The 17,569-nt window shown below is 37.2% G+C and overlaps 1 protein-coding gene across 1 annotated transcript in view; it reads right to left on the minus strand.

The window, feature by feature from the left end:
- bsnb (bassoon (presynaptic cytomatrix protein) b) overlaps positions 1 to 17,569 on the minus strand; it is a gene marked incomplete at its 5' end in the record, with an annotated part of 153,961 nt that overhangs the window by 111,444 nt on the left and 24,948 nt on the right. The window contains one exon of the mRNA XM_079845371.1: positions 6,890 to 7,265. Within this exon, the coding sequence (XP_079701497.1) occupies positions 6,890 to 7,265 (376 nt within the window). The remainder of the gene's footprint in view (positions 1 to 6,889; positions 7,266 to 17,569) is intronic.

The raw sequence follows: 17,569 nt of genomic DNA on the forward strand, positions 1-17,569 counted from the left end.
ACTGAGAGCCAGGCCTTCTCATCCAACATCAGTGCCTGACCTCACAAATGTGCTTCTAGAAGAATGGTCAAAAATTCCCATAAACACACTCCTGAACCTTGTGGAAAGCCTTCCCAGAAGAGCTGAAGCTGTTATAGTTGCTCCATATTAAACCCTACGGATTAAGAATGGGATGTCATTAAAGTTCATGTGCAGGTAAAGGCGGGCGTCCCAAAACATTTGGCAATATAGTGTATATTTAAAATTCTTACAAAAAAAGACTCTTTGTAATTAACTTGTTAATATTGATCAATTTCACATTTTTCATGTCGTCTGCCATGACATACTGGTGACATTTGGGTAAGATTCAATTGATAAATGTGCTATTAATCCAGGTGTCATTTAATAATTCCTGAGATAATTCCCTCAGTCTGAAAGCTTCTGTCTAGATGTTTGCCATATGGGCTATAAAGCAGATTTAATAGCCTGTTTGTTTTGCCATAGAACTGACAGCAGAAACAATTCCACATCACATAGAATGCACCTTATTCCTAACAAGTTCTTCCTCATTTTCTCTTTGAAAGCAGTGACTGGAAAGTATATCGCCCACCCCTACTCTACATACAGCTGATTTCGAGGATCACAATGTCTCCTGTTTCACTCATACATGTATGCTTGATGCATAAAAACTATAATTTAAACAAATTTGCTCAATTTGAATAGCTCGGCTCAACCATTATTGCTGTATTTCTATTTTGCAGAGATCTATAGTAATTTAAACCATATGCTCATAAAACATCTGATTTTACAGCGCTTGAACCCTGAAATTACACGCCGGATGACATATTTCCCATCGTTTTGTCACATGTAGCTGGAAGTGACAGTGGCGCTGTTAAAAACGCTGAGTTAGTGCTGTATGCTATGTGCTGTAACGTCAGTATAAATCAAGACAGTCTCAGAACCGCTTTGTACTGTCCACTGTTCAACTGGGGCTCAATTAATTCAATCCTGTCTTTATGAAGCACAGCAGGGCCCGAAAAACTCCCCCAATCCAATTGCTATGAAGCCTTCTGTGAAAAATGTGGCAATATGATAGACGATTGATGCATCTGTATCTTGTTTCATCTTTTGACTGATTATAATGCCTGGATGTTATTATTATTTATCATTTAGCAGAAGCATTTTTAGCTTTTTAAAAAAACTTTCACAATTTTCATTTATTAAATACCATTTTACACTTCACACTTTACTTAATTCCCTGAAGTTTACTTATAGCATCAAGTCACATTTTCCACTTGCCACACTTTCTGTGACCTACACTACTTTTTAAAAGTTTAGGGTCTGTAATTTGTTTAAAGAAATTTATATATATATATTTATATATATATATATATATATATATATATATATATATATATATATATATATATATATATATATATATATATATATATATATATACAGAAAGAACTAAATTGATCAATAGTGACAGTAAAGTCATTCACATTGTTACAAAAAACCATCTGTTTCAAATAAATGCTGCTTCTGAACTTTCTATTCATCACAGGATCCTAAAAAAAATCATGTTTTCCAAAAAAATAATAAGACGCATAACTGTTTTCAGCATAATAATAATAAGAAGAAAAGTTTCTTGAGCAGCAAATCATCATATTAGTATGCTTTCTGAAGGATCAGTAGTAATGATGCTGAAAATCAGCTTTGCAACACAGGAATAAATTACATTTTAAAATATATTAAGAAAAATAGTATTGTAATACTATTTTACAATATTACTTTATTTTGAATCAAATAAATGCAGCCCAGGTGAGCATAAGAGACCCCAACCTTATGAACGGTAGTGAATGTTAGCCATCTCGATGGTCTAAATTAAGAGACTATCCTTTTCAACCACACAATCTTTCTCCAAACACCCACCTTCAAAGATGTATCAGCCAACGCTAGCAGCAAAATTACCAACAGAGAGGTTATTTTCTGATTGGCTAATATGCACAGGCTGCACTCCGATTCTTTCTTTGACATGAAAAGAGCCTAGAGCTGTCATGGAAACAAAATGTGCGATTTCGGGAAACCTATTTCAGTGAAATCTGCCAGGTAGTAGAGGCTTTTTTAAGTGGTATTCCAAAAAAATAAATGCCTTTACAACAGTCTTTCCTTCAACAGATAGTTCTAAAAGAAATCATCTAAAAATAAAAACTCTATCATTATTTACTGACCCTAAGTCATATTTGCCCACACCAAACTTTCTTCTTTTCAAGCTCCAAAATGATAAAAGCACAATAAAAGTGTCATAAAATGAGCCAAAATGATTCTCTCACTATTTACTCCAAGTTTTCCATAGTTTGTGTGTGAGGAACAGACGAAATGTCTTCATTCAATAAAATGCTTCCCTCGGTTGTTGCTCTCATATCAAATATGGCGCCACTGATGTCAACAACATTTGCTCTTATAATGCACAAGAACTAACATTGTTCCCACTAAATGGTGCCATTTTTCGAATCAATACTGACTTAAATGTCGATCAGCTCACACAAAGCCATCATATGGCTTCAGAAGACTTGGAATTTAACACTCAAGCAATATGGTGAAGCCTTTTTTATCATTTTGGAGACTGACTGATTTCACTTTTAATATATTATTTCATTTTTAGTGTACTATCCCTTAAAGAGTAAAGGGAATGTTTATAGCCTCTGTTGTCTTTGGCTAGTCTTGCATAGCCAGACCCCTTCAGACTGACGGCAGAAGGACATTGGCCAAGGACTGCCTAGAGGTCATCTGACTGACATGTAAAGCATGGTGGACTATTTAAGAACGACACACGTCTTCCGGACATCCTGTAGAATTCAACCAATGACGACTTTGGACCTCCTGAAGTGTTTCCAGTTAAGTGTGTCATATGCATCAGATGTTCTCGGTCGCGTCTGAGGCAGAGAATAGTAACCTAACCTCCACATGAAGTATCATTCAAAAGTTTGGGGTCGGGACGTTTTTTGGGATTTCTCTTATGCTCACCAAGGCTGCATTTATTTGATCAAAATAGAGTAAAAACAATATAATACTATAATTAAAAATATATAATATATCTATTTGAATATATATAAAAAAATACATAATTCTAATCCTTGCTTTTGTAACATTATAAATGCCTTTACTGTCACTTTTGATTTGTTTAATGCTTCCTTGTTAAATAAAAGTATTAATTAAAAAAATGTAAAAGTACCGACCCCAAACATTTGAACGTGTGTTGATAAATATTTCTTATAATTATCAATGTTAAAAACAGTTATGGGTCTTATTATTTTGGGGGAAAACATCCTGAAAATCCTGAATGAGGTTCCTGTGAAATATTTTTTTTTTGTAACAATGTAAATGTCTTTACTGTCACTATTGATCAATTTAGTCCTTTCTGAATAAATATATTAAAAGATGCACTATGTAACTTTTCGGTCCGCAAGTGCTCGCCTATTCAAAACAAAGTTAAACGTTTAAGCGCAGAATCTTGGGACACATGGGCTGCGTCCGAAACCTGGAAAATGCTGCCTTCCGAGGACACATTTCAAGGCAGGAAGGCACCAAGGCACGTCCGAATCTAATGTTAGCTTCACTTCCTGTCTCCTGAGATACCTTCATCTGTTTGATTTTTGAAGGCAGCTGCCTTTGATATCCCACAATCCTGTGCGTTCCATTCTGTGACAGTTGAGCTGGAAAAAAAAGATGCCGGCCGAAAATTGTGTTTGCTGGTCAGTTTGTGTGTAAAAAGTTTTTTACCAACATTTTCCACTTCTGATGTCAATTCTAGCGAGAAATTACTAATGCAGTAATTTAATATTTGTTTAGTTCTCACCAAAGCTCTGTCTATTTTGCTGTAGATCATTAAACGGTTACACTGCCTCAGAAGTCTGTCCGAAATTAGTTTCGTGTGGTGCCTTCATGCACAAAGGCTGTAAGACTCGGGCAGAAATCATGTTCAGGGATGCGATTATTAACGTTACTGTAGTATGAAGCAGAGCAGGACCGAGTGTGGGAGCGATTGTTAATAAGATGAACAAAACACACGCCTTGTGAGCAGCGGGACTTTTATTATGACACAGTTGCCGGCACCACTTCCTCTTTTCCAGTCATGAGTATGAGGTAACACAGCTCTGTTTATCATATTAGACACAACTGAGTGTGCTGAAAATTAAGTTATGACATTACTTTGTGCATTCGCTCGGCGGCTGCTATGACACTTGTTCACACTGCAGTGAGAGTAAAGCGTTTCTGCAAAATAAAACCAGAAACCGAGGGGAACGCAGATATGACGCAATCGACAGGCGACTCCCTCACTAGTCCCGGTTCCTTGGTTAAAATAGCAATTTTCTCACGATTTACAAATAGTTGGAAACATTTGGAATATTGTAAGTACTAAACTGAACAAAATATATAACACCAGCCTGGTAGTTTTGCAGAATGTTCCATATTGCAGCTTTAATTATTATTTTTTTTAATTACAGACCCTAAACTTTTCAAAAGTAGTGTAGGTCACAGAAAGTGTGGCAAGTGGAAAATGTGACTTGATGGTATAAGTAGACTTCAATGCTGCATTTATTTGATCAAAATAGAGTAAAACAATATAATATTATAATTTAAAATATATAATATATCTATTTGAATATATATAAAAAATTCTTTCATTACTCCAGTCTTCAGTGTCACATGATCCTTCAGAAATCATTCTAATACTTGCTTTTGTAACATTATAAATGCCTTTACTGACACTTTTGATTTATGTTATGCTTCCTTGCAGAATAAAAGTATAAATATTATAAGTTATATTATAAGTATTAGTATTCCCCTCTTGATGGCTTTGCTGTATTTCAAAGCCAGGAGAGCAGACGCCTGAAAAACCACTCTAGAGACCCTTCTACACTGATCTTCCTGCGACCATGAGCTGTCAACATCCCCTCCTCTCCGTCCTCCTGTCCATCGCCTAATTTACACTCGCAGGATTTTAAAGCACCAGCAGCCATTTGCACCTTTGAGCAACATCCTCAAACATGCTGAAACAATCTCACCCTCACACGCTCAGCCGTGCGCCCTCTCGCTCTCCCACACAGGCATCTCTGAACATTGGCTCAGTCTTTCCGATGCATCCTACACGCAGAAACGGAGCAAACACAAGCACACATTCCCATACGCCCCGGAGGACTCTCTTCTGAGCAGTTCCAGGTTGTGTGCAGTGTGTGTCCTGGGTTCGTGCCAGATGGAGGCTGAGACCAAGCGTAGGATTCATTACCCAGAGCTTTTTGTTTAACACATCTCTCGCTCTCCTCCCAAAATCTATCGTTAACAGAAAAACTCAAATCGAAAATCATCATTTGGACTGCAATGTTCTCTCTTTTCCACCAGTTATATCACACAGTTGCTTTCTGATGGTGAGTATGCAGACTCAGACTAGTGTGGAATAGTTCTCCCGGGGGACTTATGAAATATATTTGACTCAAGTAATATAATATAATATAAATATATATATATACAGTTGCAAAAAAAAGTATTTGAACCACTTGCAGAATCTTAGAAGATGTGAATAATTTTAACTAAATAAGAGAGATCATACAAAATGCCTCCTCTTTTGCCAGGGGGTGAAAACTTTTGAACAGGAGGATGTTCTTATTTTGAGAATTTTTCTTATTTTGTTTAAATAAATAAAAATTCTTCATTTAGTACTGCCCTTCAGAAGCAACAGAAGATGCTTACATGTTTCCCGGAAAACAAAAAAGTACAATTTAACTTGATTTTAAAATTCTAAAAGTTTTCACCCCCCGGCTCTTAATGCGTTGCGTTTCCTTCTGGAGCATCAGTGAATGTTTGAACCTTTTTTAATAGTTGTGTTTGAGTCCCTCAATCGTCCTCAGTGTGAAAAGATGGATCTCAAAGTCAAACAGTCATTGCTGGAGAGGGTTCAAATGTGCAAAAGAGAAACTGAAGAATGTGACCTGGAGGATTTTTCTGAAGAAAGTTGGGCAGTTTAACTGCTCAGGACAAACAAGGGACTCAAGAACAGCCATCACAAAATTAATAAAACATCTGTGGATCATAAGGGAACGACACACAGCACTGAGAATCAATGGTTCATAAACTTTTGAACGGGGTCATTTGAATAAATTCAGCAATTTTTTGTCTTGTGGACTATGTGTAAACATATTTAATGTAAAATATCTTATTCAGGACAGTACTTAATAAAAAATAACATGCATTTTCTATGATCTCTCTTATTTAGTTCACATTTTCACAGATTCTGCAAGCTGTTCACATACTTTTTCTTGCAACTGTATATACATATATATATACATATACATATATATAACACACAGACTGCCATTCAGAGGTTTGGGGTCGGTTATATTTTTAATGTTTTTGAAATAAAAAATCATTACTCCAGTCTTCAGTGTCACAAGATCCTTCAGAAATCATTTTAAAATGCTGAATTTCTGATTATTATCAATGTAACAGTATTGCTGCTTCATATTTTTGTGGAAACCATGACACATTTTTTTCAGGATTCTTGAATAAACATAAAGTTAAAAGCTTTTATTTGAAATAGAAATCTTTCGTAACATTATAAATGTTTTTTACTGTCACTTTTGATTCATTTTATTGAAGCTTGTTTTAAAAACAACATTTTATAACTCATAATTCTGAGTTTATATATTTATATATTTTCTCTCAGAATTGTGAGATTGGGTTAGGTTTAGCTGTGCTTCATAGGGTTATATTGTGATTAAAGTTTTGTGAGATAAATTGTCACAATTACCTTTTTTTCCATAACTTAATGCAACAAAAAAAGACCCCAAAATTTTGAGCAGCATTATACAACATAAAACATTAAGTGAACATGAATTGGGCTGCTTACCTCAGTGAGGTGAGGGTTGGGGTTGAATCCACATTGGTTGCACACCATGGAGCGGCACTGTGTGCATTTATTGCAGTTTGGCTGGCCGTCTGTGGTGCCCATCAGATCTGCACTCTTGCACACCGGACACAGCTTGCTGCTGGGCATTGGTGCGATCTGGGGCAAAGAATAGGGCGAGGAGGGAGCGCTGCTCCCGGGTGAGACGGGGTGCCCGCCTTTGTTGCTCCCCACGTCCACCTGGAGGTTCTTCCGTGCAGCTTGACCCTGACCGGGTCCCTGAGGCTGCACCGGGGCTCCAGGACCAGGTCCTGCACCTGGCGGACCCCCAGGTTTAGGTCCCATGCTCGGGTCTGTCTGATTAGGTTTGCCTTGGATACTGTGGGAGGGGGGAAAAAGACATTGATGTGTTCAATTCATTTCAATTCAAATTTATTTGTATAGCGCTTTTCACAATACACATTGTTTCAAAGCAGCTTTACAGAAAGTGCATTTCATAAATGTACATTGAAAAATGTTAGAAAGAGAATGTTAAAATGTGTGAATTAAAGCAGGGGCATTGGCTTGAAATCACCAATAGCTGAACACTTTGTTGAATCCATCTGCCCAGGGGATTCACGGGGGGAGATTTAAAGAGCTTTGTGCCACAGCTTCCTGAGTAGTTTGAATGAAAATAGAAAGACAAATCAATACAGCAGGGCAAATCCTGGGGGCTGTAAACGAACGGATTTGACAAGGACTTTCGATGCTTCTCCAAAAGAATCTGAAAATCTTATTTGTGGTGACGAAAAGAGGTTTCCTCTTCAGCTAAGCATATTTACTGGTCTCAAATGGTCGTTCTTGAACTTTGACATAGTACAGAAGCTGCTTAGTGGCTTCGAGGTTAATAAACTGGTTTTGGTTATGAATTATCATTTGCGGTGCCTATTAAGGCAAGCATCACTGCTATTTGTCATACTATGGTTAGAGATTTTCAAAGCCATCTGTAATAACAATGATAAAATCAATGTGCTCTAAGTATTTATTATTAAATTAACTATGCAGACATAAACAGAAGCTCAACTGCACTTGTTTTTGACACACGAAAACACCTCATTGGTTCTTGCTGAAGCTCAAACGTGATGCGTAACACGAGAATGAACCTCATTGGTTCTTGCTGAAGCTCAAACGTGATGCGTAACACGAGAATGAACCTCATTGGTTCTTGCTGAAGCTCAAACGTGATGCGTAACACGAGAATGAACCTCATTGGTTCTTGCTGAAGCTCAAACGTGATGCGTAACACGAGAATGAACCTCATTGGTTCTTGCTGAAGCTCAAACGTGATGCGTAACACGAGAATGAACCTCATTGGTTCTTGCTGAAGCTCAAACGTGATGCGTAACACGAGAATGAACCTCATTGGTACTTGCAGAAGCTCAAACGTGATGCATAACATGAGAATGAACCTCATTGGTTCTTGCTGAAGCTCAAACGTGATGCGTAACACGAGAATGAACCTCATTGGTTCTTGCGGAATCTCAAACGTGATGCGTAACACGAGAATGAACCACATTGGTTCTTGCGGAAGCTCAAACGTGATGCGTAACACGAGAATTAACCTAATTGGTTCTTGCTGAAGCTCAAACGTGATGCGTATCACGAGAATGAACCTCATTGGTTCTTACAGAAGCTCAAACGTGATGCGTAACACGAGAATGAACCTCATTGGTTCTTGCTGAAGCTCAAACGTGATGCGTAACACGAGAATGAACCTCATTGGTTCTTACAGAAGCTCAAACGTGATGCGTAACACGAGAATAAACCTCATTGGCCTCATTCAATCCGCTCATCATATACAGCGATGTCTCATCAGAAAATGTTATCTTTTTATGAACTTTTTGAAGAATCAAAGTGTTATTTGCATCTCTCAGATTGCATCAAAAAGATCTTCATTTGTGTTCCGAGGATGAACGAAAGTCTTACGGGTTTGGAACGACATGAGGGTGAGTAAATAATGACAGAATTTTCATTTTTTTGGGTGAACTATCCCTTTAAAATAATCAGTATTGGTATATACATTGGTTTATATAGTGAAATATCAGATAACAGACACAGAAAGTTCAAGATGGCTCTGTGCATAAGAGAAGAAAAAGCAGGCAAAATAGTTGGATGCAGAAATCGAGCATGAAGGAGAACTCACGGGTGATTGAATGCTTCATTCAAAGAAATCCTTTCAATGGAACCATTTTAATGGAACTGAGGTTTACTTCAAACACAAACACACATTCCACCACAAGATTCTTAAAAATCTGCCATTGCCCATTTTATCACATCGTCACCGTACTAAATCATGCTGTAAATTTGTTTGCGAGCGATTTTATGTTGAAATTTTTCGATAAGAATAAGAGCTGTGAACACACATAAGCATTTAATCAATGTTCTCTATGAGCTATTTATTGTTGTTTCACTCAAAAAAAAGTCAAAGCTGATCAATAACCATGACTGAACCGAAATCAGAAGCTTTTATAAAACAACATTATTACCCAAGAAAGAGATGCTGAATGTGTGTCCTGTTTAAAGGAAATGCTTTAGTATGAATGTGAGTCATGGAGTGTGTCATAAAGAAACTTTTTATCATTGCATAACTGTTTTTGTCTACTTTTATGTTTTATTCATGATTAGATTTACATATGAGGTATGGTGGTTTGTTTTACAGAGCTTACTTAATATCCACATTTTCATTGCCGTTTTTAACGAAAACATTTGATTAAAAATAAGCAGTTATGCTGTGTTATTAAAAAAGAATATGCAAGAATTTGTTTGTTAGTTGCCTTAAAGGGTTAATTCATCCAAAAATGAAATCTCTGTCGTTAATTCCTCACCCTCATGTCGTTACAAACCTGTAAGAACTTAATCTTCAGAACACAAATGAAGATATTTTAGTATATATATTAGTGCTGTCAACGTTAAAGCATGCGATTAAAGTCCTTAACACATTAAAATAATTTAACGCAATTAACGCAGTTAAATTATGTTAGAAGTTAGAATTCCCGATTCTGCTCATCTGTTTGTGATCAGGCCATTTAAAGCCTTTAAACTCAGGGAAAGTTTTCAGTGATCCAATAATCGAATTAATTCAAACAACACAGCGCTAATGTAAAGACGGCCAGCCTGATACATCAGAGACATATCAGAGAGAATAGAGAGAATAGAGACACATTGCATTTTTAGTGAATTGTTCGTTCCAGTGTGCTTTGCTTTAAAACACGAGCTTCACAGTGGTGGAGGAAGTACTGAATCTCAGTACTTAAGTAAAAGTACAAATACCCGGAGATATATTTACTTTAGTAAAAGTAGAAGTACCACAATGACAACCCTACTTAAGTAATAGTACCTGATTTTACATGTACTTTAAGTATTAAAAGTAAAAGTACTTGCATAACATTTTATTCTCTTAAAGTCTATATTCTAATAATTATTATTATTTTTTTTAATTTAAACATTATGGCCTGTGGCATTTTAACTAAGTTAGTTTTGGGTTAATGTAATTGTGCCCACTATCTGTGGCCCAGTTTACATTCTGACTTACAATTCTGGTTATCAGGGTGATCTGCAGAGCTAAATATAATTATTCTGAAGCAATATTCTCACTATAGTGTTCAGTGAACAGCTTTGACGTATTTAAATCTGCATATGTATGATATTTTTACCTTTTATAAAGGGCGTTTTTCCCCTAATCTTATTAAATATAGGATATGCTTCAGCTTTCCTTTTATATTCTTACATTTTATCAATAGATTCAATTAGAATAAGACAATATAGGGCTGTTACCAATCAAATTAAATAATTTACACTGAAAAATTACAACTTAATTAAATGATGTTATGAGATTGTTTTAAATATTTTTTTTAATACAAATAAGAAATGTTGGAAAGAATGTTTTAACATGAAACTAAACTGCCAGTAGGTGGCGGCAGGTATTAATGCAGGGGTCTCAAACTTGCAGCCCGCAGGATGATATTTTGTGGCCCCCTTCTTGACATCAAAGTTTAGTGTTAGTGCGGCCCGCGCGTTGCTCTGAAAAGCACCTTTTTGCTGAGTCGTTGCGTGTGCAGCGCTTACTCCCTCATTTGTGTGTGTGTGTGTGTGAGAGAGAGAGAGAGAGAGTTGGCTCGCCCCTCCCTCGTGCAGTATAATTGGTTGACACTGCGTGATTGACAGGAACAGATGAACGAAGCTGATCAGACAGTTGAAACGAATGTGGTCTATAACACCGCTCGTCAATATCAAAATGATTGAGATGGCCAATCAAATCAAAGTAGGCGGGGTTTACGTTCTCTTTTGGCTCATGCACACTGCTCAGTCTTCACACACAGTTGAGCGTGTCAATCTATCGCTTAATGCCATTGCGGAGAGAGACTCTATTCTTTCCGGTGAAATCACAAAACAAAATGCAAACGTGTCCATGGTCTAATTATACAATCATTGATGAACATCTTTGATTTTAATGAAGAAAAACTATATGAGAGCGGATTAGAACCCGAAAACTTTGACACGGTTGACAAAAATTCTACCACCAGACCACTAGAGAAATCAAAAGTTTAACGCGAATCTATGTATTTATTCACTCACTCATGCAAAGAATATCGGGACTAATATATTTTACACAAATTAATGCAAATATTGTTTACATATAGTCCCAAAAAGATTATTTCCCAACTAGAATTAGACCTAGAATTTCGTTCACTGTTCTGTTTGACCTGGTTACAGCCTTGCTGTGAATTAGTCTATTATTTAAAATAAAATGAAAATCATTCATTATTTCATATTACATTTCATTTCTATAGGCTATATTTAGTTCAAATTCAGAGGAACAGTTCATGTTCAGACGAAACATTCATGTTGAAGAACTGTTAAAAATAAAGGTTGAGAAGATTGGATCAGTTGTGCTACTTTTTTTTGGAATACTTGAAACACTTTTTATGTGGAATACTTGATGTGGCCCAGCCTGACCCAGAGTCTACCTCCAGCGGCCCCCAGGTAAATTGAGTTTGAGACCCCTGCTTTAGCCTCCTTGTTAGAGCATCCAACTCTCATGCCGGCGGACCCGGGTTCGAGTCCCGCTTAGAACGGGGCGGTTCGAACAGGAGGGGTTACATTTGATTCAACCGATTCATTCAAAACGCTCTGTTGCTGCTTTGTTTGGAACTATTTTCACTGCTGAAATAGAACAAAAACAGTCAATATATTGCATCTAAAATGTATCTAACTTTTTGTTAATTAATTGTTTATGGAACTGTCAGTGTCGTATGAAATCAGTGACACATTTTCAGTCGTGATGGCATTCAGGAAAACAACACTCTTGGTCGTTTGATATTTTTAACAGTATTATATGTTTTAAATATAAAAACTCCACATTTTGAATCATTACTGCAGTATGTGACTGAGTTTCTCTGTGTGAGCGGCGCGGATTCATTTCCATTTCTCCTCATGAGGCTGCGCGAGCCTCAACAGCACAACCGGACATGCGTTAATGTCGAGCCCTGAAACTGATCAGAAAATGTAACGAAACGTTGTAGACATGTAGTAGAGTAGAAAGTAATAATTGCTGCAAAATGTAACGAAGGAAAAGTAAAAAGTATGCACTAGTGATTCTACTTAAGTACAGATACGTGAAAAATGTACTTAAGTAAAGTAACAAAGTATTAGTACTTCGTTACATTCCACCACTGGAGCTTGGTGACGTACTGGAGTCGTACAGTAAGCCTGTTTAGTGTCTGATGCACAAACAACAAACCGTGTGTATCTTTTTTTAAATGCCAGCACAGACTCAATGATACAAAAGGACTTTTGCACAGACACTGAATCACTTCTTTTTGACTGAAAGAAAGAGAGAGAAACTAAAAGGAGAGGAACATTCTAGCAGAGCATGTGCATTGCATCACTCAGCTACAAACCTGTTAAGTGAATTGTTTCTTTAAAACACAACCAGGGCTCACATAATGGACATCAATTACATTTTATGAATCCTGTGTTTGTTTCTTTTTGCTTTCTCACATTTGTTTCCCTCTTAAATTAAGCCTCCGTGCTGAACTTAAGGCTGCCTTCTTTCTAACTCTCACTTAAGCTTCCGTTGAACCCTTTCTTGGCCTATATTTCGTTTTTTTTTAAGTCTCCGAGTTACCTTCTAAAGGCATGATGAGGGGGTTTGTGCAGACTTTCGGCTACTCTGAGGTCGTTTATCATATGTGAACACCAGTAATGATTTTCTCCTCTTCTTTCTTCCGCAGACTGGTTGCTGGGATTAGTGAGCAATTAGAATGGACTCTAAGCTTTCTCTATGGTCATAACAACGTCTCCAGAGAGCCCGGCTAACACACCAGCGCACGGGTACACACGGAGCGCCTCAAATGTACACACAAGACACTTCAAAAGCTTACACTTCCTCTGTCAGATTCTGAGGAGAAAAGAGAAAAGCGTGCGAGAACTAAAATAGCAGGTTTCACAGTAACAGCGAGTGCCGCTGAGAAGTGTGTGTGTGTAGCTATGCTTGGCTCGCTCTGTTGTCTGTCCAGGAATATTTCCAGCACCTGGTCCCTCATTATATGCAGCCCTAAAACTTCAAGTTGAAACTTCAACGGCAGAAAATCAGACCGTCTTTCCCATCCTGCTTCATCTAAAGCCATTACCAAGGTCTGAATCGACTGCGACGTGCCAAAGCGGGAGAAAAGCTCATTATTTCAGTGTCAGCTTTGTATTCTGCAAAGAAATGTAATCTCAGTCCAACTAGGGATCCAAAGTTCCTTCTCAGCATTCAATTTACACACTATATTGACTTCGCAACAGTTCGGCTCAGGTGGAAAGGCTTACAGGTAGGGTTGGGCGATAAACGATATCATATCATAAGATTTATGACAGTTTAATTTAGGTCTATGCTCAAAAAAATTAATAAATGGATTATAACTACTGCATAAATATAATTCAGTATCATAAAATCCCCTAAAAATACAAAATATTAATGAAAAAATATTATTGAATGAAAATATACTACAATCATTTAATTTAAATTAAAAAAATATAATTTTTGTCCCAGAGGGCTAAAAAAATATTACAAAATTAATCCATGCCCATTTTTAATCTTTAATACACCAACCATTCATGGTGTGGCATAATAAGTTCAAATTTCATTAGATAATGTGAAGTGGAGTTTGTTTAATTGTACAATTGTATTGCGCTGCTTTAAAATCGTAAGTATTGACTTGAAAGCACTAGTATTAATGGTAAGTACTGTTCAATTTACTCTTATTTATGGACTGCATATTGATTTACCATTTGCTTGGTTCAATTAAGTCCAAGTGCCATCTACAGGCCTGTTGTGTGAAATGTAGGCTGTAGGTTGAGAACACGCAAAATGGTGCTGCGAAATTGCCTATCTATCGCCTGAGGAACTCTCTGCACGAAGCAAACGCATGCAATACGACTAAAGAGCTATTAAACAACAGCAAATCTCAGCTTATTTGTTCAAGCAAATCACAGTTTGAGACATTCTTGAGATCTTTTCTGAAACTCTACAGGAGACCTGTGAGGCTTTTTCTAAAGAGTAAAATATAAGAAGCGAGGAACTTCAGCTAAAGTTCATTTAATCTCACTGATGTCTAAAAGAGTTACTGCGATAGCGGTTTTAATTTTAAATAACATACACCATATACAAATGCTTTAGGATATATTCTCCGAGGCAGATATAAACTCACTGACAAATTCTTCAAACATTTTTCATCACGCGGCTGATGAGGGCATTTCATCATCTCTTTATTAAAATAAGAAGAACCATGCACCCAATGCACTCTGAGATATTGCTAAGATCAATGTGCATCGGATTTATCTTCACAGAAATCCTGAGGCCTAGGCTGGAGAGAGAAAGCTTCAATAGAGAGTAAATTAACAGTAAAGAGAACAGCCAGAGGGTAAACGCACTCAATGCTCAATCAAGCATCCTGTAATGTCCATGCTCAAAAGTCAGACTCGGGAGTCGGGACAGCTAAATAATCTTTTAAAAGGTCTAATTCCTCACAACCTGAATATGAAAGGGTTCTACAAGAATAGGTTTTCATGATTGAATGTTAAAAAACACATTCTTTTTCCCATATTTGACATTGATGCAGCACCTCTCTCTCCAGTCTGTCAGTAACGCTCTGTTTAGTTCCTGTCTCTATGGCTACGTTCACACTGTCAGTCAAAATCCAATTATGAGGAGTGTTTTACGCACATCAACAACACACCATTTTTTCCGTCATCGAACATGTTGGAGATAACAACTATTGCTGCTCTGTATCTGTTGTGGAAGTCCCAAATATGCCGGAAAGCCATACACCGACTCATCTGGGTTCACAGCACCATCCAGAGGCAAATTCACAATTCTGTGAATTTCACCATCTTCTCCAGGAACTGCGCATGGATGACAGCCACTTCCAGCGCTACTTGAGGATGACAGGTGCCCAGTTTGATAACCTGTCAAACCGGACATGTCAATGAGCTCTTCACTGATTGGCTTAAGTGAATTTTCCGCTCAAGTTAAAGGGTTAGTTCACCAAAAAATGAAAATTCTGTCATTAATTACTTACCCTCATGTCGTTCGACACCCGTAAGACCTCCGTTCATCTTCAGAACACAAATGAAGATATTTTAGTTGAAATCTGATGGCTCTGAAAGGCCTCCATTGGCATAATGCACGGTTCACTCTCAAGACCCTTAAAAGGTACTAAAGACGTCGTTACAAAGTCCATCTCACTACAGTGGTTCTACAATAACTTTATGAATCGGAGAGAATAGTTTTTGTTCGCAAGTGTTATGAATCAGTGAGTCGATTCAGCAGTTTGGATCGCCAAATTTCAGCAGTTTGGCAGTTTGACACGCGATCCAAATCATGATTCGACTCACTGATTCATAATGCTTCGAAGCTTCATGATGCCGTGTTTTGAAATCGTCATCACTATATAAGTCGTTATTAAGGGTTTTTTGCGCACAAAAACTATTCTCGCCGATTCATAAAGTTATTGTAGAACCACTGTAGTGAGATGGACTTTGTAACGACGTCTTTAGTAGCTTTTAAGGGTCTTGAGAGTGAACCGTGCATTGTGCCAATGGAGGCCTTTTAGAGCCATCAGATTTCAACTAAAATATCTTCATTTGTGTTCCGAAGACAAACGGAGGTCGTATGGGTGTCGAACGACATGAGGGTAAGTAATTAAATGACAGAATTTTCATTTTTGGGTGATCTAACCCGTTAAAATGTTTCCACTAGACCTTTTTCACAGACTGTGATGACGCGTTTTAAAGGTCCCATGGCATGGATTTTTTTTATTATTTTATTATGTTTCCTGAGGTGTAGTTATATTGTTAGTATGGTTTTTACAGCAAAAATTGTCATAATTTTAAAATAAAAAGCATTTTTTCTATACTGATATTAGCCCTTTGGCTTGAATGTTCTGTTTGAAGGGGCGTGTCTGCTGTGAGACTGCAGTGAAAACGCCCACTGTTGTGATTGGCTGACATCTTTGCCTTTGAAATGAGTATTAGATTATGTGGCGGAGAGGGCGTGGTTTAGCGGGGTCTGCAAGCGCTGCCAGAGAGAGACTGACTGCATGTGGACCAGAGAGACGGAGAGCTGGAGGAGAAAGATAGCTGAGAAAGTTTTATTGTACCGAGTTGTTGAGAGCGCAAGTTTATTTTGTTTGTATCTGAGAGTTCTGAATAAACACGAGTCCCAGTCATGCGACCCTGTCGTCTTCATCCTCATTCTACGAACTTTGTAACATATGGAACCCTCTCGGATACTTTTACTAAGGCGGGCAAAGCAGAGGAAGGGGTGGTAACCATAGAGGTGACGTTTCCCCGTATGATGGCGTATAGGGAAGATTTCAGATTCTTCTGAGCTGTAATTTTCTCAAAGGCAGAGCAGGACACCCTGAACTCAGTTAACACCTATCAACATTTCTAGCTACTCAGGGACCATATTCAGGCTAGGGGAACTCATATTAATGTTGAAAAACCTCATAAAATGAAAATTTCATGCCATGGGACCTTTAACGGTCATCAATCCGCTTGTTAAGTCGTGACGTAAGGAACGCCGTTTCTGGGTCCAAGCCTCAACTCGTTTCACTTGAGAATGCCATCGACGGCCGTTTATGAGTGCTATTCATATTAAACATCAAACATTTTGAATACTTACAGTCTACACAACAGTCTCTGTGCTCACAGCGTCACAGACATTAATATTTTAACGATTTATAAAAGATGAATCACTGTCTGGAATTCTGGAATTTTGGTCTGGAGAAAAAAGGTTATGATTATAATTTTTTTTTTTTGTATTATTACACCACATTGTGTGTTTATTAGCACCGTTTGTTGTTTTTCTTGTGGTATGAGATTTTGGACCCGAAGCTCTGCCGTGTGAAGTCAGACTTAACAAATGAATATCGTAAATCCTGCAATGTTTTTTGTATTTTCATTTTATATATATATATATATATATATATATATATATATATATATATATATATATATATATATATATATATATATATATATATATATATATATATATATATATATATATATATATATATATATGTGTGTACATTTATGACATTTTACTTTTTTACATATTACTCTTGCATCAAATTACAAAAAACAAGTTACCAC

The sequence above is a fragment of the Gobio gobio genome (assembly GCF_949357685.1).
Source record: "Gobio gobio genome assembly, chromosome: 19".
Lineage (NCBI taxonomy): Eukaryota > Metazoa > Chordata > Actinopteri > Cypriniformes > Gobionidae > Gobio > Gobio gobio.